General features: G+C 40.0%; 2 protein-coding genes across 2 annotated transcripts; one reads left to right on the top strand and one right to left on the bottom strand.

Moving 5' to 3' along the window:
* Nucleotides 1-1,224: 1,224 nt before the first annotated feature.
* Nucleotides 1,225-9,714, top strand: LOC133648703 (cytochrome P450 2K4-like). The gene is made up of 9 exons (XM_062045042.1): nucleotides 1,225-1,513; nucleotides 3,723-3,885; nucleotides 3,952-4,101; nucleotides 4,178-4,338; nucleotides 8,213-8,395; nucleotides 8,470-8,608; nucleotides 8,830-9,014; nucleotides 9,086-9,227; nucleotides 9,302-9,714. The coding sequence occupies exons 1-9, from the start codon at nucleotides 1,307-1,309 to the stop codon at nucleotides 9,493-9,495; spliced, it is 1,524 nt and encodes a 507-aa protein (XP_061901026.1). The 5' UTR covers nucleotides 1,225-1,306; the 3' UTR covers nucleotides 9,496-9,714.
* Nucleotides 9,685-24,716, bottom strand: LOC133648706 (uncharacterized). Its single transcript, XM_062045048.1, has 6 exons — nucleotides 24,580-24,716; nucleotides 13,868-14,158; nucleotides 13,310-13,791; nucleotides 11,673-11,732; nucleotides 11,519-11,599; nucleotides 9,685-11,414 (listed from the first exon to the last, which is right to left on the bottom strand). The coding sequence occupies exons 1-6, from the start codon at nucleotides 24,626-24,628 to the stop codon at nucleotides 11,328-11,330; spliced, it is 1,050 nt and encodes a 349-aa protein (XP_061901032.1). The 5' UTR covers nucleotides 24,629-24,716; the 3' UTR covers nucleotides 9,685-11,327.
* Nucleotides 24,717-26,278: the final 1,562 nt, after the last annotated feature.

Below are 26,278 nucleotides of genomic sequence, written 5' to 3'. Positions count from 1 at the left end.
ACATACAGGTTTTGGAACAACATATGCTGCCATCTAAGCGCCGTCTTTTTCATGGAGGCCCCTGCTTATTTCAGCCGGACAATGCCAAGCCACATTCAGCACGTGTTACAACAGCGTGGCTTCGTAAAAAGAGTGCGGGTACTTTCCTGGCCCGCCTGTTGTCCAGACCTGTCTCCCATCGAAAATGTGTGGCGCAATATGAAGCGTAAAATACGACAGCGGAGACCCCGGACTGTTGAACGACTGAAGCTCTACATAAAACAAGAATGGGAGAGAATTCCACTTTCAAAGCTTCAACAATTAGTTTCTTCAGTTCCCAATCGTTTATTGAGTGTTGTTAAAAGAAAAGGTGATGTACAACACCGTGGTGAACATGCCCTTTCCCAAGTACTTTGGCACATGTTGCAGCCATGAAATTCTAGGTTAATTATTATTTACAAAAAAAAAAAAAAGTTTATGAGTTTGAACATCAAATATCTTCTCTTTGTAGTGCATTCAATTGAATATGGGTTGAAAAGGATTTGCAATTCATTGTATTCCGTTTATATTTACATCTAACACAATTTCCCAACTCATATGGAAACGGGGTTTGTATATATATATATATATATATATATATATATATATATATATATATATATATATATATATATATATATATATATATATATATATATATATATGTATATATATGTATATATATATATATATATATATATATATATATATATATATATATATATATATATATATATATATATATATATATATATATATATATGTGTGTGTGTGTGTGTGTGCGTGTGTACAATCTTTACCATATAATAGGAAGTCACCCTCACGTTTAATATGTGTAACAATTAATTTCAATATATTTATTATTGTTAAATATTTTGTCACCCTTACAATATTATTATTCAATATGTAGATACGTTCATAGAATTTATTATTTTAATATATTTATTATGAATTAATATTTTGTTATCATTAAAATATCATTATTTCTTATACTAATGTACGTTAATAAAACCATTATTATGTAATATTCTGTAACCGTCATTATTTAAATATGTAAATATAATCGTTAATTTTTTGTTATACTTAAACACGTTATTATTATATTATTGTTTAACATCTGCCACCGATATTGTTATTGTATTTTTCAGAGTGACGTCAAAGTTTTTGGTCCGTTTTCAAGTGGGTGTCCTCTCAGGAGACAGTTGTCCCGCCCTGTGGGCTGGTCTCCTCTGCAGGGACAGAGTTCTGCTGTGGACCAGCAGCTCACGAAGACATCGTGGTTTAAAATATGGCGCTGGTGGACGTCTTTGTCCCGCTGAGTCTCAGCTCGGTGCTCGGCGCTCTGATGGTTATTCTGCTGGTCTATGTTGTGGTTTCCTCGTCGACTTCCGGCTCGCAGGAGTCCCGCAGGGAGCCTCCAGGACCTCGGCCGCTCCCCCTGCTGGGAAACCTGCTCCAGCTGGACGTCCGCAGACCACATGAAACACTCTATGAGGTGAGCGAGCGCGACCCCGACTGTCTTAAAGACGCACGCTGCAGACCGTTTCTAAACCCGGAAGTAGAAGTTGCAAGTTAAGATGCATTTTGTTTTTGAGTCACTGTGGAACATCGCAACACTTTGGACTCTGGCTTTGGTTCCGCCCTTTTGGTGTCTTTCCAGGAGCAGGCGCGTCCAACTGCAATAAAACAAACAGTCTAAAGGCTTCCAAAAAATGCCAAGTCCACCTCTTGGAATGCTCGATCGGTTTAAAAACTACGTGTGTTTTCATGGTCGTGTGATCACCCTCTGAGGTCAAATGCTGATTTGTACACCTTGTTAAATCACCTTATAGGAAATCATGTCAATACAAATAGTCTGTTCCAGGGTCAAACTGTTAAAATGTCATTACGTGCGTTTAGTGACATTTCAACATACTTAGGAGGCATACAAGTGTAAAAAGAAGTGAAGCCTCGTTAAAACTATCAATTATTTAACATTAAGCTAACATTAACCCAATTGAAATATTAGAGCTATAATACGTATTATTATTATTATTAGGGCTGTGAATCTTTGGGTGTCCCACGATTCGATTCAATATTGATTCTTGAGGTCACGATTCGATTCAAAATCGATTTTTTTTTTCAATTCAACACGATTCTCGATTCAAAAACGATTTTTTTCCCGATTCAAAACAATTCTCTATTCATTCAATACATAGGATTTCAGCAGGATCTACCCCAGTCTGCTGACATGCAAGCAGAGAAGTAGATTTTTGTAAAAAGCTTTTATAATTGTTAAGGACAATGTTTTATCAACTGATTGCAATCATGTAAATTTGTTTTAACTATTAAATGAACCAAACATATTTCTTATTTTATCTTTGTGAAAATATTGGACACAGTGTGTTGTCAAGCTTATGAGATGCGATGCAAGTGTAAGCCACTGTGTCACTATTGTTCTTTTTTTTTCTTTTTTTTTATAAATGTCTAATGATAATGTCAATGAGGGATTTTTAATCACTGCTATGTTGAAATTGTAACTAATATTGATACTGTTGTTGATAATATTCATTTTTGTTTCACTACTTTTGGTTTGTTCTGTGTCGTGTTTGTGTGTCCTCTCAATTGCTCTGTTTATTGCAGTTCTGAGTGTTGCTGGGTCGAGTTTGGTTTTGGAATTGGATTGCATTGTTATGGTATTGCTGTGTATTGTTTTGTTGGATTGATTAATTTAAAAAAAAATAATAATAATTTTTTTTTAAATAATAAAAAAATAAAATAAAAAATAGATTTTTTAAAAATGAGAATTGATTCTGAATCGCACAACGTGAGAATCGCGATTCGAATTTGAATAGATTTTTTCCCACACCCCTAATTATTATTATTATTAGGAACCAGCAACCAGAGCTGCCCTTCCTTATACGTAGATTACGTGCTGTGCGAAGGGCCTCACGATCCATGGGAGGCTTGGTTTTGTGTGAATAAACAAACGTATACAAAATGTCATTTAATGAATGACTTTCATATCAAATTCTACTGCAAATGTATTCCTAGCCCTTTCCTGCTCTGTCAATGATATGACTACAATGGCAAATGTCCCCATCTATTCTTATTGCCCCCCATGGCACACAGTATTAGTGCTGAGATAGTAATCTGACGTACATGTTTTAATGTGGTTAATTTTGTTATTTTGCACCAAATAATCTATTATTGAACCATATATTTCCCATTAATTAGTTTTAGTACAAACCATACATCAAATTCAAATAGAGTTTGATTAAAAAGTTATAAAAAAAATGTTTCAATTAAACTGGGGGGGCTATAAATAACATTCTGCATAGGGCCCAAATTTAGCTGGGGCAGCCATATCAGGAAGTAACTTTGTATATTGGTAAATTACAACAAAAGAAAGGACAACTAGAGTGAGTTTACGCACATATGATGTGCAAAAAAACAGTGTATGCAATTTTATAGACAAGCTTTATAGACGAGGCCTTAGGTGCGTTTGAAGTGTGTTAGGAAGCAGCGTTATGATGCCATCTACTGTACGTAATTGGGACAATAAGCTACATTCACAGACAGTCCCATTATAATGTGTTTATGAGCGAGGGTAAACGCGTAGCACAGCGAGGGTAAACGTGTAGCACCAAACCATGAATAAATGTAGGTACTGTATGGCAAACACTGCACTGTGGTTGTAACGTGCACTTTTGTCTGTGCACAAGATGTCCAAGAAGTATGGACCAGTCTACACCTTCCACATGGGGTCCAAGAAGGTGGTGGTCCTCGTCGGCTACAAGACTGTGAAGGAGGCGCTGGTCACGCACAGCGAAGACTTTGGAGAAAGAGAACCTCTGACCACCGTCAAGGAGTCCAAGCTGGAGCACGGTAAGAACACGAAAAAACACACACACACAATGACAGGTGATGATGCTGTGTGTGTGTTCTCCTGAGGCGTTATATGGAGCAATGGAGATTCGTGGAAGGAGATGAGACGCTTCGCTTTGACCAAGCTGAGAGACTTTGGAATGGGCAAGAAGGCTTGTGAAGACAAGATCATTGAGGAATCCCAACACCTCATTGATGTCTTCACCAGCCACAAAGGTACACAACGACAACAACACGTCTTCTAGTGGTCTACTTGGCAGACGTTCTGATGTTTGATGTCGTTCTGATGCAGGCGAAGCGTTTGACAACACCAAGATCATCAACTCCTCCGTGTCCAACATCATCTGCTCTATGGTGTTTGGCAGCAGGTTTCGTTACGACGACCCCGTCTTTACGGCCATGATTCAGCGCATCAACAGGACCGTCCAGATAATGGGCGCTCCAAGCATGCAGGTGCTCCTTTTTATGGAAGGTTAAAGAGGTTAAACATCTCCTGGCGGGACAGCAAGCACTCGGTTAAACAACAACCACGCTGACAGAAGCTCAGCCAACTCCAACGTTAGCGACAAAGTCTATTTTGTAACGTGTGGCGCGCAGAGGTGGGTAGAGTAGCCAAAAATTGTACTCAATTAAGAGTGCTGTTTCTTTACAGCAGTGGTCTTCAATGTTTTCCTGGCCGTGGACCCCCAAACTGATAGAGAGATGGAGCAGACACCACTACTTATACAGTCGTGGTCAAAAGTTTACATACACTTGTGAAGGCCATAATGTCATGGCTATCTTGAGTTTCCAATAATTTCTACAACTCTTATTTTTGGTGATAGAGTGATTGGAGCACATACTTGTTTGTCACAAAAAACATTCATGAAGTTTGGTTCTTTTATGAAGTTATTATGGGTCTATTGAAAATTTGACCAAATCTGCTGGGTCAAAAGTATACATACAGCAACATACATGATCAATTATGGTGATGTAGAAAAGTTACAATCGAATCAAATTAGCTTCATGGCATGGCCTCTTAACTTCATGTGAGGGATTATGATTGACGACACCTGTTGACTTCTCTGAGCCCATTTAAATAGGGCTCATGTGATGCAGTCATTAGACTCGGTTACAAACGCGACAATGGGAAAGTCAAAGGAACTCAGCACAGATCTGAAAAAACTAATCATTGACTTGAACAAGTCAGGAAAGTCACTTGGAGCCATTTCAAAGCAGCTTAAGGTCCCAAAAGCAACTGTGCAGACAATTGTTCGTAAGTATAAAGTGCATGGCACAGTTTTGTCACTGCCACGATCAGGCAGAAAACGCCACTAATCACCTGCTGCTGAGAGAAAATTGGTCAGGGTGATCAAGAGTCAACCGAGAACCACCAAAAAGCAGGTCTGCAATGAATTGGAAGCTGCTGGAACACAGGTGTCCACAGTCAAGCGTGTTTTGCATCGCCATGGACTGAGAGGCTACCATGCAAGAAGGAAGCCCTTGTTCCAGAAGCAACAGCTTAAGGCTGGTCTAAAGTTTGCTGCTGATCACATGGAAAAAGATAAGACCTTCTGGAGGAAAGTTATGTGGTCAGATGAAACAAAAATTGAGCTGTTTGGCCACAATACCCAGCAATATGTTTGGAGGAGAAAAGGTGAGGCCTTTAACCCCAGGAACACCATCCTACCGTCAAGCATGGTGGTGGTAGTATTATGCTCTAGGCCTGTTTTGCTGCCAATGGAACTGGTGCTTTACAGAGAGTAAATGGGACAATGAAAAAGGAGATTCTTCAGGACAATCTAAAATCATCAGCCCAGAGGTTGGGTGTTCCAACAAGAACAATGACCCCAAACACATGTCAAAAGTGGTAAAGGAATGGCTAAATCAGGCTAGAATTAAGGTCTTAGAATGGCCTTCCCAAAGTTGTGACTTAAACATGTGGACAATGCTGAAGAAACAAGTCCATGTCAGAAAACCAACAAATTTAGCTGAACTGCACCAATTTTGTCAAGAGGAGTGGTCAAACATTCAACCAGAAGCTTGCCAGAAGATTGTGGATGGCTACCAAAAGTGCCTTATTGCAGTGAAACTTGCCAAGGGACATGTAACCAAATATTAACATTGCTGTATGTATACTTTTGACCCAGCAGATTTGGTCACATTTTCAGTAGACCCATAATAAATTCATAAAAGAACCAAACTTCATGAATGTTTTTTGTGACAAACAAGTATGTGCTCCAATCACTCTATCACAAAAAAATAAGAGTTGTAGAAATGATTGGAAACTCAAGACAGCCATGACATTATGTTCTTTAAAAGTGTATGTAAACTTTTGACCACGACTGTATATCTTCTATAAAATTGTGTTTTAAATTAAACAGGTCATAAAGGTATCTTGTTATTGTGCAATTCCAAGAAATGTAAATAATACAGCATAGCCCCGCCAATAGCTAGTGGGCAACTAGCGCGCTGCTCGCCTAGCTCGCAAATGGTGCGCTAATCTCTAGCTGGCAGCTTGCATCACTAAAAGCAGCTTGTGCCACTAATCGCCAGCTGGTAATTTTGAGAGCTAACCGCTAGCTATCTTATATGTTAAAATAAATATAATGATAATATTTATTCATGTTTTTATTCTAAACCTGTAAGGTACAGTGAGAATTGTGGCCATGTCACTGCCGTTTCTAAACTACACTACAGTGTGTTGGGTCAATGTTTAGGTGTATTTAAAAACATAAAAATTTAAAAACTGCTAGGGGAATATGAATTTTTTATTTTTTTTAAAGTTTGATCAACCCCAAATTTCACAAACCCCCTGTTGAAGACCTCTGATTTAGAGTAACATCACTCCTTATTTATGGTCAGTAGCAGTCATCCAAATAATTACCTGAATAAGAGTAAGTATTCGGTGAAAATAATATTTAAGCACTGAGTAACTAGTGAGTAAAATTTTTTCAATAGTACTTGCACTACAACTGTACTTGGTAAGTGTGTGTGTCCGTGTGCTTGTGTGTGTGTTTGAGAGACAAAGAGACTACTACAGCACGTACTACAAAATGTGCACATTTTACAGTCACTTATGATGTAATGACATGGCTAACAGTAGCATAATGTTAGCTTGAACAAAAAAACACCTGCAACTTACCGCAACACGTTTTCTCTCGTTGGAAGTAAAATTCTTGTAAGCTGAAAACATTTTTCTGCTGACAATTTGTAAATTTGTAAAATTGACATTGCCTCGTCTGACGCCATTTTCACAGTGAATAGTTTGAGTGCGGTCATGTGACTACCAGACTTTGTTGATTGTTAAAATGGAGTCAAGTCAAGAGTGGAAGAAGTGTGCCTAATGATCCAAAACAATGCGTTTCTGCAAGCAGTAATCATTAGATCCATCCATCCATCCATTTTCTACCGCTTATTCCCTTTGGGGTTGCGGGGGGCGCTGGAGCCTCTCTCAGCTACAATCGGGCGGAAGGCGTTGTACACCCTGGACAAGTCGCCATCTCATCGCAGGGCCAACACAGATAGACAGACAACATTCACACTCACATTCACACACTAGGGCCAATTTATATATTCATGATGTAAATAAATTTAGCGTTTGGATTAAAACTCGGGCAGCACGGTGGAACAGGGGTAGTGTGTGTGCCTCATAATACAAAGGTCCTGGGTTCGATCCTTGGCTCGGGATCTTCCTGTGTGGAGTTTGCGTGTCCTACCCGTGACTGTGTGGGTTACTCCGGCTTCCTCACACCTCCAAAGACATACACCTGGGGATAGGTTGATTTGCAACACTAAATTGGCCCTAGTGTGTGAGTGAGAGTGTGAATGTTGTCTGTCTATCTGTGTTGGCCCTGTGATGAGGTGGCGACTTGTCCAGGGTGTACCCCGCCTACCGCCGGAATGCAGCTCAGATAGGCCCAAGCACCACCCGCGACCCTGAAAGGGACAACTGGTAGAAAATGGATGGATGGATTAAAACTCAGTGTAACAAAATGAAAGTAGCATTTAATTTTTACAAAAATAACCAAGTAAATGTAAAAAATATGTTGCTTTAAAATCTAAAACTACTTTGACAAGTACAATTTATCATAAAAGTTACTTAAGTAAATGTAGATGAGTATTTGTACCAGTTACAACCCACTTCTGGACACCTGTAACACATGTTTAGGAGGACAAGAATAGGGACGCTCCAGGCTAAAATAGGACCCCAGGCAGAATTTTATTTTAGAAGTTATATGAGTGGTTCAAGGACAGACCCCTGAGGCACTACACATGTCTCAGTGAATGACTTAGGTCTGTAAGAAGTTCATCCAAACAACTTGTTGCTGTCGATTTTTTTTCACAGTTGTACCAGATATTCCCTTGGTTAGGCAAGTGGTTCTTCTCTGTGAGAGAGGAGCTTCGCAGTCTGGGAACCGCCAACCGCAAGCAGGTCATGGAGCTGGTCCGGGGCCTGAAGGAGACGCTCAACTCGCACGTCAGCAGAGGCTTTGTGGACGCGTTCCTCATCCGTCAGCAGCATCAGGAGGTCGCGTGATGCAACACGACACATTAACTTCAGATGCGAGCAAAGACCAGCATTGATGGTTTTTAATCTTCCAGGAGTCTGGTGATGTAGGTTACTTCCACGATCCCAACCTCATGATGACGGTGTCCAACCTGTTTGCTGCCGGCACAGAAACCACCTCAACCACAATCAGATGGGGGCTTCTCCTCATGGCCAAGTACCCAAAGATACAAGGTAGCGAGACGCTAGTCTGCTAATAAGCTTGCTAGTTAGTTAGCATTATTACACTAGACATGTATTTTAATGTGAAGCAGTGACCCAGTAGGTCCAGCAGGTGGAGCCGTCAATATAAACCTTACTATTAACCAAGCATTAGCGGTAGAAAATGGATGGATGGATATCACTAGCATCCAAAAGCTGGCTATTGTGTGACAAAGCTGCATATTAACATTAAGAGCAAGTCCGTGAGGAGCTGAATAGGGTGATCGGGGATCGGCAAATCCAGGTGAAGGACAGGATGAACCTGCCTTTCACGGACGCCGTCATCCACGAGACCCAGAGGCTGGCCAACATCACCCCTATGGCGCTTCCCCACAGGACCAGCCGGGACGTGACATTCCAGGGTCACTTCATCAAAAAGGTCTGACAGAGCAGGAAGCAAACATTCTTGAAGGATGCGAACAAATGTTATATGAGTGGTTTTGGTCTCAGGGGACGACAGTGCACCCTCTCCTCATGTCCGTCCTCTACGACGAAGACGAGTGGGAGAAGCCGCACTCCTTCCATCCCGCCCACTTCCTGGACAAAGACGGGAAGTTCGTCCAGCGAGACGCCTTCATGCCCTTCTCTGCAGGTGGGTGACGTGTCCATGTGAGTGCACCCGTCACGTGGCCCTCTCCCTCAAGTGTCTTTTTCCGCCTCGTCCAGGTCGCAGGATATGTCTGGGAGAGGGTCTGGCCAAGATGGAACTCTTCATCTTCTTCGCCACGCTCCTGCAGCGCTTCTGTTTCACTCCTCCACCGGGGGTCTCTGAGGACCAGCTGGACCTGACACCGCAGGTGGGCTTCACCCTCAGCCCGGCGCCCCACAAACTGTGCGCTGTCTCCTGCATGCGAGCTTAGGTCTACAGAACTTCGGTTAATATTCTTATGAATATCATTGACAGATTTGGAGGGGAGTTGATCAAATTTTTTAAGCATAAAGACATTTATGTTATTTCCTCTCGGATTATCCCAGAATGACTTTCAGGAATGTATAGAATGACACACAAAGCAAATTGTACATTTAAACATTTTAATCGAATAGTAAATTATTGTGAATAAAGATGATGTTTCCATCAATGCTTCCCTTTGTAATGACTCGGCTAGGTTTTGAACCCCTGACACAGATACAATAGTCGTTCTGGTTGTACAATACAATTTAAAAAAAGTTATACAAAAAAAATTAAATTTACACCAATATTAAAAAATGCAAAAATATGGAAACATCAACAAACTGGTAATGATTAAAAGGGTTCTTCATTTGACATTGGAGCCTAGAGTATTGGCCAATACCGATATTATACAATCAGCAGGAATCATACATACTTTTATTATTTTTTTAGTGTGGAAATTTGGAAACGTTTTAATTAGGTGACATTACTTAGAGAACAATAATAAGTATGAAAAACACTATCCTAATCAGATTTGTTCTTTTGAAGTGAAGTGGTATTTTTTGGGGGGACACCGATTGGTCCCAATAATTCATGAAATTAAGCTCATGATGCAGTAAATTTAACTATGCGGACACCTTTGTTACTGGGTTTTTCTAATAGGCTTCTGCCTTGAAGACTTTGTATGTGCAAGTAATATGAGACTAAAATAATTTTATACTTGTTTATATTGACAAATGCGCTGTTTTAGACTGCAATATTGTTCAATGAAGGACACCTATTATGTATGTCTAGCTTGTGTGCTACTGTATGCTTAGCTGTTGTGTAGCTGCTAGCTCCTGGTAGCCTATAGCCTACCATGTTTACCTTTTGTAAATGACTTGACTAAAATACAAGAAAAGAGCAACCATGTGTGCTTACTGGAGGACATTTAGATGTTAACTGGCTGTCCAGCTTTGCACAAGTAAACACGCTGCAGGACTGCTTGTATGGGAGATTTTAGATGCAAGTTGATATCATCTGATAGATACTTGTTTTTGCTGATATTAGGCCGATATTAATATCGCATCAGGATGCCCCTAATGATTAATGACCAAAATAAAAACAACACCTTAAAGGAAATGAAGCAACAATACAGTCCAAGTCTTCTTGGTGTGGACACAAGGTTTATGAATATTGTTGATTCCACCTGTATTGTTGCTTCACCCCATCTACCAGATGAGCTTAGTAGCATTGGCCACGAGATGAGACCAAAAATAATCAGAGCGCGCTGTTCAGTATTGTGGCCACTGATTGGCTCAGCCTCAGGTAGCATTACTATATTGTATTAAATGAGTGTAAAGGTGACTAAAGGGTGTTATTTAATGTCTAAAAGACTCTCATAATGTTAATGTAAATTTAGAAGGTTGCAACCAAGTTTTCTTTTTATGATCTGGCAATGAAAATATTAGTTTTATAGGTAATCATTTGTACTTAGTGGAAACAAATTGATTACAGTTAGACCCGGAACCAATTAACATGGATAAATGAGGGTTTACTGTATTTTCTTTAAGGACAATAGCAAAGAATAAAAGTTTGAAGCTCCACCAACATAATCACTGTAACATTTAATACTTTCTGCTGAATTGTCAGCCATAACGGCATCACATACAGTTCAAAGATAATCTTATGCAAGTTTTTCATCATCCAAAGTGTGAGCAAAGTTTGTTCTCGTCAATAATAAATAGGTTTAAAGGTCATGGATCACTGTAAGGGAACATGGGGGCGGTCCTAAACTTTTACATAATGACTAATTTCCTCTTTCTATGTGCTGCCATCATCGCCTGGTTTGGTGCTTGCCGTCTTCCTGATGGCAGCATAGGTCACCTCCTCCTCCTCCTCCCGCTTGACCTGCACAAACATTAATGTATAATTAGGCAAACATCAACCAGTGTAAAATAAACAAGTGAGGCTGTTTGAAGATTCTGTTATGTGATGAATGGTATCACGCTCACCTCAGAGCTAGCGTTCTGCTTTTTGTGGCTAACGATAGCGTATGTCACGCCTGTGCTCTCTGCGTCAACTTCTAATCCGTCCTGGACACACGAGAAAATGACATGTTAGTCACCATGACAACAGCCACTACCACTCCCCTTCTGAGTCTGTCACCTTGTGGGCGGAGCTTTTCTTGTCGTAAGTGACACTGTCGTAGATCACCTTGCTCTCATCCTGTGACCAAAACAACCATAAATACTGGATACTTCTGATTAATGTTGGCATGAATTAAGCTCAAACTTGTACAGCAGAGACAGACAGTAGTAAGCAGAAGTAGTAATTAGTAACTTATAATAATAAAAACTTTGAAATTGATTGTGACCAAATATTATATTGATGAACATTATTTAGTAAAGGCAAAAATATACTGTCTGTATGTATATATATATATATATATATATATATATATATATATATATATATATATATATATATATATATATATATATATATATATATATATATATATATATATATATATATATATATATATATATATATACACACTTAGATTAATCATGCAATTTAATTAAATTAAATTTAACTTAAAGAGGCTGTTAACCTTCCAATGTATTTTAAGCATTATAACCCACCCCCTTACAGCTTCTAGGACGTAATGACGTTACTATGCCCATACGTAACACGTGCAAGCGTTAGCTTTGTGTGTTGTTAGCTGATAACTTTGGATGGTTAACGTTAGCTGTCCTTCAATGTATATTCTAACATAACAACATGACTACAAATTGTTCGTTGCTTCTCTTGGACTGTTTTTGTATGTGTGCACGCGCTCTCTGCGCATACGTGTTGACAAAACAGGCTGAGTGACCGCTGCAAACAGCAATCATTTTATTTGGGCCAATAAAACAATTTTATTACATAAACTTAGTAATTGTGAAAAATATTGACAATTTTGAAACAAATGTGTGCTGTTAAACCACTAATGATAACAAAAGCTAGCCAATGCTGTTCTTTTTATATTTTTTGTGGGATCTTTTCTTAAGCAAATTTTAATTGTGCAACCGAGCAATCACCTGTGATTAATCAAAATTACAAAATGTGATTTATCTGATTTAAAAAATAATTTAAAAGTTTTTATTATCAGTTACAACTTATCATTATCCATCCATCCATTTTCTAACGCTTGTCCCTCTCGGTGGACCCAGGGGTGGTTGGAGCCTATCCCAGCTGCATTCGGGCAGAAGGCGGGGTACACCCTGGACAAGTCACCAACTCATCACAGACAACATTCACACTCACATTCACACACTAGGGCCAATTTAGTGTTGCCAATCAACATATCCCCAGGTGCATGTCTTTGGAGGTGGGATGAAGCCGGAGTACCCGGAGGGAACCCACGCAGTCAAGGAGAGAACATGCAAACTCCACACAGAAAGACCCCAAGCCCGGGGATCGAACCCAGGACCTTCTTATTGTGAGGCACACGCACTAACATTGCATATTTTTATAATGTAATACTTTGTCACTACTATCATTTAGTATTTTGATATATTCATTATTTTAAAAAAACCTCAACATTATTATTGTTATTTAATATTTCTAAATCTTTATGATTACTTAATATCTGTATATTTCCTGAAACTTTTGCAGGTGTTGTTGCAATACACATTTTGGCCATAGGTAGCAGTAGTGTGTTATGTGGTTTATACTTTAATCACATCTTGTTTCCATAGGAAGTTCATTCATAGCAGCAATGAAAGATGACAGAAAAGGTTTTTAGTTGAAATACTTACATGTTTTGGCAAATCTTCTTTTACATTATTTGTGATGACACATGACCTCTTCTTCCTACCCTTCATCACTTGTCTCCTTTGCCTGATTTTAACCCCGACCACGACTACGACCAGCAGCAGCACCAAGGCTCCAACTGCAGCAGCGGTGATGATGATTAGCCGGGTGTGCTCAGGGGGTGGAGCTCTAGGTTGAAGCCCCGCGAAGGCCGGCGTGATCTCGGCCTGGATCTTGACGTCGTTCTCTCCATACTGACATTTGTACTTCCTGTCGTGACCTGGCTGACGCTTCACTTTGATGTGCGACTCGCAATTCAGCTCCTGGATGAACTCGTGTCCATCTCCGCCTTCTGGACGCAACTGGGAGCCTCCCTCGTCCACCCAGTGAAGACTCTTCTCAGGACATTGTCTATCGTAGTTGGTCAGGGTGCACTTGAGGGTCACGTGACCGTCTCTGCTCGGATCGGCGCCCCCAGGAGATGACACTGTGAGACACAAAGTGAAGAGTAACAGGGTCAAAGTTCATGTCCATGCCCTTGATGAGGAGTCGAGGACACTCACGCGTCAAAACAGCCAAGAACATGCTGCTGTCCCGACGCGTCCGACACGTGTAATAGCCCGCGTCCCCCCCCGTCACATTGTTGACCACCAGCGAGCAGCCATTCTCCAAGCTAAGACGCCGAGACCTGGGTTCGGTTAACACCACCTTGCCTTTGTTCACCTCCAGGAAGGTCGTAGCACCCTTTTTGCTGTAGAGCCACTTGAGATCAGACTCGGGGCATGGGGACTGGTTGCAGGGCAGGATGGCCACGCCCCCTTCGCTGGAAAAGAAAACTGTCTGTCCACCGATACCTGCAGGACAGCAAACCAGTTAAGACCCGAACAACAGCGCCTGCGCTGTTTGCAGACAAGTAGTGCACTCTTTCTTTAAAGGCCTACTGAAACCCACTACTACCGACCACGCAGTCTGATAATTTATATATCAATGATGAAATCTTAACATTGCAACACATGCCAATACGGCCGGGTTAACTTATAAAGTGCAATTTTAAATTTCCCGCTAAACTTCCGGTTGAAAACGTCTATGTATGATGACGTATGCGCGTGACGTCAATCGTTGAACCTGAAGTATTCGGACACCATTGAATCCAATACAAAAAGCTCTGTTTTCATCGCAAAATTCCACAGTATTCTGGACATATGTGTTGGTGAATCTTTTGCAATTTGTTTAATGAACAATGAAGACTGCAAAGAAGAAAGTTGTAGGTGGGATCGGTGTATTAGCGGCTGGCTACAGCAACACAACCAGGAGGACTTTGACTTGGATAGCAGACGCGCTATCCGACGCTAGCCGCCGACCGCACGGATGATCGGGTGAAGTCCTTCGTCGCTCCGTCGATTGCTGGAACGCTGGTGAGCACGGGTGTTGATGAGCAGATGAGGGCTGACTGGCGTAGGTGGATAGCTAATGTTTTTAGCATAGCTCTGTGAGGTCCCGTTGCTAAGTTAGCTTCAATGGCGCCGTTAGCAACAGCATTGTTAAGCTTCGCCAGGCTGGAAAGCATTAACCGTGTATTTACAGGTCCATGGTTTAATAGTATTGTTGATTTTCTGTCTAACCTTCCAGTCAGGGGCTTATTTCTTTTGTTTCTATATGCAGTTAAGCCCGATGCTATCACGTTAGCTCCATACCTAAAGTGTTTCGCCGATGTATTGTCGTTTAGATAAAAGTCACTGTGAATGTCCATTTCGCGTTCTCGACTCTCATTTTCAAGAAGATATAGTATCCGAGGTGGTTTAAAATACAAATCCGTGATCCACAATAGAAAAAGGAGAGAGTGTGGAATCCAATGAGTCCTTGTACCTAAGTTACGGTCAGAGCGAAAAAAGATACGTCCTGCACTGCACTCTAATCCTTCACTCTCACGTTCCTCAATCACGAATCTTTCATCCTGGCTCAAATTATTGGGGAAATCGTCGCTTTCTCGGTCCGAATCGCTCTCGCTGCATTGAAAACAATGTGGAAATGTGAGGAGCCTTTCAACCAGCGACGTCACGCTACTTCCGGTACAGGCAAGGCTTTTTTTATCAGCGACCAAAATTTGCGAACTTTATCGTCGATGTTCTCTACTAAATCCTTTCAGCAAAAATATGGCAATATCGCGAAATGATCAAGTATGACAAATAGAATGGATCTGCTATCTCCGTTTAAATAAATAAAAATCATTTCAGTAGGCCTTTAACTCACTTCAACACAACCTACAGAAATCTTAGCAGGAAATTAATATTTTAATCAATGATTAACGACGATCCCCTCCATTTGAATAATGGAAACGTTTTTTTTTATTGTTTTAATACAGAGAAGCAGATAAAATGCCTCTCAGAGGAAACCATTCCTAGAATACATATTAGAAGTGTACCAATACAAATGTTTCACTTCTGATACGATGCCAATATGAGTGTTGGCCAATACTGACATTAACCCAATACAATAATCAATCAATCAATGTTTATTTATATAGCCCTAAATCACAAGTATCTCAAAGGGCTGTACAAGTCACAACGACATCCTCGGTACAGAGCCCACATACGGGCAAGGAAAACTCACCCCAGTGGGACGTCAATGTGAATGACTATGAGAAACCTTGGAGAGGACCGCATATGTGGGTAACCCCCCCACCCCCTCTAGGGGAGACCGAAAGCAATGGATGTCGAGTGGGTCTGACATAATATTGTGAAAGTCCAACACATCAGCGAGAGTCCAGTCCATAGTGGGGCAAGCAGGAACCATCCCGAGTGGAGACGGGTCAGCAGCGTAGAGATGTCCCCATCTGATGAACAGGCTAGCGGTCCACCCCGGGTTTGGAGCAGAGTAGAAAAGAAAAGAAAAGAAACGGCAGATCAACTGGTCTAAACAGGGAGTCTATTTAAAGGCTAGAGTATACAAATGAGTTTTAAGATGAGACTTAAATGCTTCTACTGAGGTAGCATCTCTAACTTTTACCGGGAGGGCATTCCATAGTATTGGAGCCCGAATAGAAAACGCTCTATAGCCCGCAGACTTTTTTTGGGCTCTGGGAATCACTAATAAGCCGGAGTTCTTTGAACGCAGATTTCTTGCCGGGACATATGGTACAATACAATCGGCAAGATAGGCAGGAGCTTGACCGTGTAGTATTTTATACGTAAGTAGTAAAACCTTAAAGTCGCATCTTAGGTGCACAGGAAGCCAGTGCAAGTGAGCCAGTATAGGCGTAATATGATCAAACTTTCTTGTTTTTGTCAAAAGTCTAGCAGCCGCATTTTGTACCATCTGTAATCTTTTAATGCTAGACATAGGGAGGCCCGAAAATAAAACGTTACAGTAATCGAGACGAGATGTAACGAACGCATGGATAATGATCTCAGCATCGCTTGTGGACAAAATGGGACGAATTTTAGCGATATTACGGAGATGAAAGAAGGACGTTTTAGTAACACTCTTAATGTGCGACTCAAACGAGAGAGTTGGGTCGAAGATAATACCCAGATTCTTTACCGAGTCACCTTGTTTAATTGTTTGGTTGTCAAATGTTAAGGTGGTATTTTTAAATAGATGTCGGTGCTGAGCAGGACCGATAATCAGCATTTCCGTTTTCTTAGCGTTGAGTTGCAAAAAGTTAGCGGACATCCATTGTTTGATTTCATTAAGACACGCCTCCAGCTGACTACAATCCGGCGTGTTGGTCAGCTTTAGGGGCATGTAGAGTTGGGTGTCATCAGCATAACAGTGAAAGCTAACACCGTATTTGCGTATGATGTCACCTAGCGGCAGCATGTAAATACTAAAGAGTGCAGGGCCAAGAACCGAACCCTGGGGAACTCCGCACGTTACCTTAACATAGTCCGAGGTCACATTGTTATGGGAGACACACTGCATCCTGTCAGTAAGATAAGAGTTAAACCAAGACAAGGCTAAGTCTGTCATCCCAATACGCGTTTTGATACGCTCCAATAAAATATTATGATCAACAGTATCGAAAGCGGCGCTAAGATCAAGAAGCAGCAACATAGATGAAGCATCAGAATCCATCGTTAGCAATAGATCATTAGTCATTTTTGCGAGGGCTGTCTCCGTAGAGTGATTTGCCCTGAAACCGGATTGAAAAGGTTCACAGAGATTGTTAGACGCTAAGTGTTCATTTAGCTGCTGTGCTACAATTTTTTCGAGGATTTTTGAGATAAACGGAAGGTGGGACACCGGCCGGTAGTTTACCAGGAGATCAGGATCGAGGTTAGGTCTTTTGAGTAGAGGATGAATAACCGCTTTTTTGAATGCTAGGGGAACAGTGCCAGAGGAAAGTGATACGTTTATAATATTTAATACTGATGGACCTAATAATACAAAAAGCTCCTTGATAAGTTTCCCAGGAATTGGGTCAAGTAAACATGTTGTTTGTTTTGTCCCATTTACACATTTTGACAATTCCTCCAATGTTATTTCATCAAAGAGAGAGAAACTATTTTGGAGGGCAGTGTCCGTCGTATATACAGTCGTATTTGTGTTAATAGAACCCAGTTGTAGCTGAGATGCATTGTCTTTAATCTCTTTTCTAATGACTTCCATTTTCTTATTAAAGAAATTCATAAAGTCATCTGCTGAGTGGGTGGAGCTACTGGGAGAAGTCCCTTGTTGGGTTAGCGATGCTACCGTACTAAACAGAAATTTAGGATCATTTTTGTTGAGGTGGATGAGATTTGAGTAATATTTAGCTTTAGCTGAGGTAAGCATGCGTTTATAAGTTATTAAACTATCACACCATGCTTGATGGAAAACCTCAAGTTTAGTGGCACGCCATTTGCATTCCAGCTTTCTACATGATAATTTCTGGGCTTTAGTTTCTTCTGTAAACCATGGGGTACGCCTTTTAGGGGCCCTTTTTAGCTTTAGCGGTGCTACAATATCAATGGTGTCGCGCAGGGCGTCATTAAAGTTGTTAGTGAGGTTATCAATAGAGCCCACATAATTTGGGAATGGTGCCATTACCGAAGGCAGTAGGTCAGTAAGAGTCGTCGTTGTGGCAGCATTAATGTTGCGGGTGCTATAGTAGTTATTATTATTATTATTATTAGTTTGTTGACAATGAGTCAGAACTTCGAATTTTATAAGGTAATGGTCAGACATTACTTTAGTGTACGGGAGTATCGTAACTTTGGAGGTGGTGACACCCCTGACAAGCACTAGATCTATCGTATTACCGTTGCGATGCGTGGGTTCATTTATTATTTGTGTAAGACCACAGCTATCAATTATAGTCTGGAGCGCCACGCATGGAGGGTCCGATGGGGTATTCATATGGATATTAAAGTCCCCCATTATGATTATATTGTCGGCGTGCGTCACTAGATCGGCAACAAACTCTGAGAATTCACTGATGAAGTCCGAGTAGGGCCCAGGGGGGCGGTAGATAACAGCCAGGTGGAGAGGCAGCGGTGTGACAAACCTCAAAGTGAGCACCTCAAACGAGTTATATTTATTATTTAGGTTAGGTGTAAGATTATAGTTTTCATTGTATATTAGTGCGACACCCCCTCCCCTTTTAAGAGGTCTGGCAACATGTGTATTGGTATAGCCAGGAGGAGATGCTTCATTTAGCGCAAAAAAATCGTCTGGTTTGAGCCAGGTCTCGGCGAGACCAACGACGTCAAGTTTGTTGTCTCTAATGACTTCATTAACTAATAGTGTTTTGGAAGATAATGATCTTATGTTTAAAAAGCCCATATTATAGGTAGTGGGCTGTTTTGAGGATTGTTTGTTGAAATTATCCGAAGTAGCAATATTAATAATGTTGCGTTTATTATGCGTATTGCACTTTAAATAGTTTCGACCATATCTAGGAATTGATACGACGGGGATATTCAGATTGTTTGCTTGATGTTGCGATAAACTGAACGCATCATAGTTAGCTACCTCAGTACAATGTATGTCTGCCTCTGACACGGTCACAAAAGAAAAAACATTATGTGAGTTGTGTTTTATTCTAAGAGAATTGCTATGTGTGCAGGGATTATCCAGCCTGACGCCGGCTAGTTCTAGTTTAAATGGCTTCTTACCCGGAGACTCCACGCTTCTTTGGTTAGCTTTTCTCTTTGTTGTTAGCCCAGCTCGGCATCCCCGCTCTGCTTCCGCTCGCACCGCCTATGTCGTCTCCATTGGCGGTCACCGCTAGCACTTGACTCCGCTGCTACAAAGGCCGCTCGATGTAGCCCACGAAGTATTCCCATGCTAGCGAGGAGGTCCACCGTACATGCATCTTTCAGTCTATAACGACCCGATCCATCCACATCCAGAATTGTCTGTCGGTCGTATGTGATCACAGAGTGTTCACGCTTTGAGCCAGCCATGTAATTGACAGAAATGACGGGTGTTTTTTGCCAAATCGCTCTACACTCCCAAGAGCATTAGTGAGCCGCAGCATTCTCATGCGCCGCCATTTATAGCAGGAATCATAGTACATACTTGTATTATTTTGTAGCGTGGAATGTTAGAAATAGTTCAATCGAGTAAAATTAGTCAAACAGAGAACAATGGTAAGCATCAGGGGCGTCACTAGCTTTTAAAGACGGGGGGGCTTAGCCCCCAGGAGATGCACAGGATGCGAGCGAACGTAGCGCAAGAGCACAAAACTTCACAAACGGCTAACAAAGACTTAGAAATTATTCATTGTTATCATTATTATTTCAATCGGTTTATTTTCAATGTGTGTTCAGTACAACAACAAACATGGGTTTGCACAGTGACATTTTGTTTACAGCATCAACAAGAAACAATTACTTGCATGATCCTTCAAGATACACTGAAACACAATGAAAGTCATGGCATTAGCCTCTATGTTATTCATTCACAACATAGAGGCTAATGCCACCACTTTCGCTCACAATATAATAATTGTTTGTTCCCTAATATTTTGAAATTGCACATATTACATTTTGGGCACATATGTGACTAAAATGGTTGTAAATTCAAGCCCTGGAAATATTACTTAATTACTTGAATTAAAGTAATACCTGGATCGGGATAATTTGGCTTATATATAATATATTTATTTATATATATATATATATATATATATATATATATATATATATATATATATATATATATATATATATATATATATATATATATATATATATATATATATATATATACATATATATATCAGTGACATGCAGTCACTAGAGGCAGGGGAGGCACGGCCTCACCTGCCATCATGGAAAGAAAAAAAATGTATTAAATTGTTATATGCATCCAGTGGTTATACTAAAGTTATTTTCCATTTTACCTTCACCAGTTTTAGATTATTTTTATTTCTATTTTCACATTTGCTGTTCAAATACTGAGAAGAGACGGTGCGGTGATCAGCAGCCAGTTGAGGCACGTCACTCAGTTGTGCCTCAACATGGAATGTGCACAATGACTCGGCTAACTGCTGGCCTGCTGTGCAGTGAGACCGTATTGCTATATGAATTATATTATACATTTCCATTGTTTAGTTAGCTGAGGTATATACAGTGTATTTTGTCAACAACTGTATGTGTGTAAAGTATTTCTTGTGCTGAGCGATCATAAAACTGCTGCGAAGACGCACTGTGAGAGGCTCGCCTCATAACCCCGCCTACTGGTGCCAAGCACCTCCGCCGCAGAATGCACCGCCCGACGGGAGCGCCACACCAACCAAAGCCCACACCCAAACCCTCCACGTGCAAGACCGAATCCACCCAAAAAAAGTCACTTAACAAGAAGCCAAAAAGTGCAAAAACAACAATGCTCGCGCTGGAGGAGCCGCGAACGACCGCAGGGACACAACATTAGGTACACTTGCAGACTGCAGCACGGATTTCATATTTCATTCATTTACAACTCCTCCAACACGAACACCACTGTTCCCGCACTTATAAGTAAAGGTAAGACCATAATAACGTTTTTTTTATTAAATGTGCTTTTTTGTGTGCTACAGTTTGAATGTGTAAAGTTAAGTTAAAGTACCAATGATTGTCACACACACACTAGGTGTGGTGAAATTTGTCCTCTGCATTTGACCGATCCCTTGATCACCCCCTGGGAGGTGAGGGGAGCAGTGGACAGCAGCGGCGCCGTGCCTGGTAATCATTTTTGGTGATTTAACCCCCAATTCCAACCCTTGATGCTGAGTGCCAAGCAGGGAAGAATGCTGGTATGAGCTTTTAAACATAACCCGTTAACTGCTGCCAATCAAATGGTGAATAAGATACTCTTTAGGGTTCATATGTTTGTAAATCTGACTGTGATGAAGTCCGTGCCTCACCAGTCATAAACCTCACCGCACGTCACTGATATATATATATATATATATATATATATATATATATATATATATATATATATATATATATATATATATATATATATATATATATATATATATATATATATATATATATATATATATATATATATATATATATATATATGTTCTCCTCCATATGTAAAGTGAGAAACACAGCTGATGCTCCAGAAGGAAGTAACCCCAAAGATAGCAAATGGTAAAAAAGAGTGCACATTTAACTTTATAAATAACCAGGACCTTCATGATGCATTTCAGGCTAACTAGCTAACTAAGTAGCAGTATTGTTTTAGAGCGGGAATGTAACTTTTTGTCAAACACAGACCTGGTGTAAAGTGGAGCTAATACATTTTACTACAAGCAGTGATGACTACTTACTTTCTTGAAAAAGTTTCTTATGTCCATTTTGCATCCGTTCACATTCTTGTTCTGCAGTGCTGTGTGCTAATGTGCTCCATACACCTGCAGGACCGCAAGCAAGGTCGCAGAGAAAATGCGGTCTGGATTTTGAGTGATGTGGGCATTTTCTATATGAACAAGTGGAATGGATTGGATACCGACGCACTAAAGGGGCTCTCTACCTTACGCTATGAAATGAGGGGAAGATGAGTGAATAATGACAGGTTATATGATTATTTATTTAAACTCATATTCGGGCCACTTTATAATGAATATGTCGGCATGTATTTGTAAAAAAAATTTAATAAAATGAAAAAATATATATATATTTTAATTTTTTTTTAATTTTTTTAACACCAAATTATTTAGGGGGGCTTAAAAATATTTTAGGGGGGCTTGAGCCCCCCTAAAATACGCCTAACAACGCCAATGGTAAGCATGAAAAACACTAACTTTATGACAGATTAATGCTTTTGAAGCGGATAGTTAATTTGTGTTTTGGCGATGCCTAGTGGTCACAATAATTCATTAAATTTAAGGTCATGACGCAGTAAGTTGAATTATGCAGATATGTTTGTTACTCGATACGTTCTAATACGCTTCTGCCTTGGAGACTTTGTAAGTAACATGGAACTATAACTCTTTGACACGTGTTTATATCAACAAATGTGGTAATTTATTGTTCAATGAAGGACATTTATTACATATGTCTAGCTTGTGTTGTATTGTGTGCTTAGCTGTTGTGTAGCTGCTAGCTCCCAGTAATATATTCCCTACCATGTTTACCTTTTGGAAATTACTTGACTAAAATACTGTACATGAAAAGACCAACCTTGTGTGCTTGTTGGAGAATATTTAAATGTAAACTGTCTTTCCAGGTTTGCACAAGTAAACACGCTGCATGCACGACTGCTTGTATCGGACATTATTTTTGAAATTTTAGAAGCAATTGCATCTGGAAAGTATCCACACTTTTTTCACATTTTGTTATGTTACAGCCTTATTCCAAAATTTATTTTTGTCCTTAAAATTCTACATGCTCTCCCTGACCACATGAGGGCACTACAGACTGTGGATGCTTTTAAAAAAGGCTTAAAAACCCTTCTTTTAAAAAAAAAGGAGAAAAAAAAGCCTTTTTTTTTTAGATATATGCATACTAGTTCTAGCTATTTCGCTGTTCTAGTTTTTATTTTTATTTATTTTTATTATCTTTTTATTTATTTTATTTTTATTTTTAATACACTGTAGTACTTTGAGGTTGTTTACTCAATGTAAAGTGTTTTTTACAAATAAAATCTGGTCAGATGAAACATGGGCGCAGATGGGTGTTCCAACAGGACAATGACCCCAAACACACATCAAAAGTGGTAAAGGAATGGCCTAATCAGGCTAGAATTAAGGTTTTAGAATGGCCTTCCCAAAGTCCTGACTTAAACGTGTGGACAGTGCTGAAGAAACAAGTCCATGTCAGAAAACCAACACATTTAGCTAAACTGCACGTCAAGAGGAGTGGTCAAAAATTCAACCAGAAGCTTGTGGATGGCTACCAAAAGCGTCTTATTGCAGTGAAACTTGCCAAGGCACATGTAACCAAATATTAATATTGCTGTATGTATACTTTTGACCCAGCAGATTTGGTCACATTTTCAGTAGACCCATAATAAATTCATAAAAGAACCAAACTTCATGAATGTTTTTTGTGACCAACAAGTATGTCCTCCAACACTATATCACAAAAAAAATAAGAGTTGTAGAAATTATTGGAAACTCAAGACAGCCATGACATTATGTTCTTTACAAGTGTATGTAAACTTTTGACCACGACTGTATGTGACTTGTACAGGGTGTACCCTGCTGTCCGCCCGAATGCAGCTGAGATAGGCTCCAGCACCCCCTGCTACCCCGAAACGGACAAGCGGTAGAAAATAGATGGATGGATGGATTTTTTTTTTTTTTTTAATTTGCAAAAAAGTTTCAAAAAACATTTCACATTATGGAGTATTGGTTGTAGAATTGTAAGGGAAAAATACATTTGTTCCATTTTGGTAAAAGGCTGTAACATAACATTTGGTGAAAGTGAAGCCCTGTGAATACTTTCCATATGCACTGTATCATCTGTTACTTTTTTTTTTTTTTTCCCCCCGATATCGGATCAAAGCTGCGTGCCCTGCAGAAAGCGCCATCAAAGCACTTTCTATTTTAAGTTATCATAAAAAAACTACTAATTAATAAGGGGGAAAGAATGAATATGCAGGTGAGCTAATGCCGAACCGCCAATAAGTGTGTATTTACTGTATACTTATAGCTTTTATGACTGCTAACAATGCTAATGTTTTTCTGACTATCCATCCATCCAAATTTATCTCTAATTCTTCAAACTGACCTGCTTTTCTCTCGCTCTATTTTTTCAACACATTATCGTGCGCAGAAAGCTTTGCCGTCGAGAGTGGAAGTGAAAGTTGATAACTTCCACGAGCAAACTTTCAATGGATAAAAAAGTCAAATTACCTTCATAGCAAAGCAGTAAGATCAAAACAAATAATTCCAGTGTGTTCATCGTCAGCCAAGGAGATCATCTTTTTGTTTTGATTTCCTCTTTCTGGTGACTTGCAAGCAAAAAGCGACATCCGTCACTTCCATGTTTGCATCAGAAAAACAATCAGAAGGAAACTTCTTTCACAAGGCTAAGCAACTTTGAATCTTGTGGAAGACAGCACAGTCACCCCTAAAGAGGAAGTTGTGAGTTTCATGTTTTATTTGCCACTAAAATGATTCAGGTGCAGAAGTCCAAAATGTAAAAGAATCAAAAGTGAACAAATGTGACACCATGTTTACTTACACACATGTTCACTTGAAACCCTTGAAAATTACATTTATTGAATGGATTTCTAACATTTTTGCTGTTGTGACAAATATAATTTTAAAGTTAAAAACATATTTTCCTAGCTGTTTTTTAAGAACTGTTTATTTCAATAGTTGACACACAATTAAAGCAATTAATGAACTTTCAAGCGGTAGCAGGCCCCAACATAGATTTAGGTATATGTCACGCTCCTTTAATAACCTCTTAAGGCCCAAGCTGTTAGTTTACATGCTTTTTTATTTCTCTTTGCTATTTGGGCTTATTGGACCCTAACTACAATAAAAACTAAGAATCATCTTTTGATATGATGTACTTAGTCCATAAGTACACAAACGTGTACTTCATGTTTAGTGACATGCTAATTCTTATTTTTACACTTTTTTTTCGAAATTCCATTGTATGTTATACTCTTCTGACACCACCAGATGGCAGTATAAGTGTCCACATAAGCGGCCATAAGACCCCAATTCAGTAGTTTACACACTTTTGGAAATAAGAGCTAAAAGGTGCTGTCCACGCATGTGGCCACTAAGCCTTTAGAGATTTAAACTGCGTGCCTAGTGCAAGCCTAAAGTAGTGAGAGCAAAATGGCAGGTTATTCCATTTAGGGGTAACCTGACTCTCGCCGGATCCTTGTAGTTCGCTGCGCTCCACACAATGATCTGGGCTCGAGGGCATTGCAAACTCCTTCCAGATAGCAAAAAATAATGAACCAATCAGGATCGCCGGGCGGGATTTCATAGATGTGACGTAGCGCCGAAGCGACTGTTTGACTCAAACAACTATGGCGGCACGCAGCCAGGAGTCGTGTGCTGACATTAATTCTGCTATTGCAACTGTTTTGCGACATCGATCGTCATTGCTGCGTTGTTTCAGTAAAAGTTCTGTAGTTTTTCGCCCTGTCGTTATCCAATATGTCGGCTGTTCTGTTTTGGATTTCCCAGCGTCACTCTCATCAGCGTCACGGGTTGATTTCGATGTGAGTGGTTGAAGTAACACCTCATTCAAGATAACGGACAAGTGGTTTATCCAATCACATACAATGATTTTTTTACAACTTCTGAAATACATCTCCGATTGAGAAGTCCCAAATCCTTGTGTGGAGCTCAGTGAACTACAAGGATCTAGCGAGAGTCAGGTTGATTTAGGGGTGTCATGATGGGAAATCTGACATAGGTCCGATATTAGCAAAGAGTATCGGATGATATAGGCTTCCACTGAAAATCTCAAATAAGCTCTGATACAAGCAGTCCTGCAGCGTGTTTACTTGTGCAAAGCTGGACAGCGGGTTAAATATATATAGGTACATATGACTGTGCATCTGACCAACACCATTGTCAAGAT

The sequence above is a fragment of the Entelurus aequoreus genome, linkage group LG04 (genome assembly GCF_033978785.1).
Source record: "Entelurus aequoreus isolate RoL-2023_Sb linkage group LG04, RoL_Eaeq_v1.1, whole genome shotgun sequence".
NCBI classification, from domain to species: Eukaryota; Metazoa; Chordata; class Actinopteri; order Syngnathiformes; family Syngnathidae; genus Entelurus; species Entelurus aequoreus.
The sequence above is the reverse complement of the archived record's forward strand: the minus strand, read 5'-3'. Positions and strand labels throughout refer to the sequence as shown.

What these genes read in the sequence shown, in the direction of transcription:
- LOC133648703 (XM_062045042.1), top strand. Translation starts at nt 1,307, where the DNA reads ATGGCGCTGGTGGACGTCTTTGTCCCGCTGAGTCTCAGCTCGGTGCTC. An exon ending in TGTCTTCACCAGCCACAAAG is followed by an intron (nt 4,102 to 4,177) that starts GTACACAACGAC and finishes GTTCTGATGCAG; the next exon opens with GCGAAGCGTTTGACAACACC. An exon ending in AGGGTCACTTCATCAAAAAG is followed by an intron (nt 9,015 to 9,085) that starts GTCTGACAGAGC and finishes TTTTGGTCTCAG; the next exon opens with GGGACGACAGTGCACCCTCT.
- LOC133648706 (XM_062045048.1), bottom strand. Translation starts at nt 24,628, where the DNA reads ATGAACACACTGGAATTATTTGTTTTGATCTTACTGCTTTGCTATGAA. An exon ending in CTTACTGCTTTGCTATGAAG is followed by an intron (nt 14,159 to 24,579) that starts GTAATTTGACTT and finishes GCTGTCCTGCAG; the next exon opens with GTATCGGTGGACAGACAGTT. An exon ending in AGAAAAGCTCCGCCCACAAG is followed by an intron (nt 11,600 to 11,672) that starts GTGACAGACTCA and finishes TCGTGTGTCCAG; the next exon opens with GACGGATTAGAAGTTGACGC.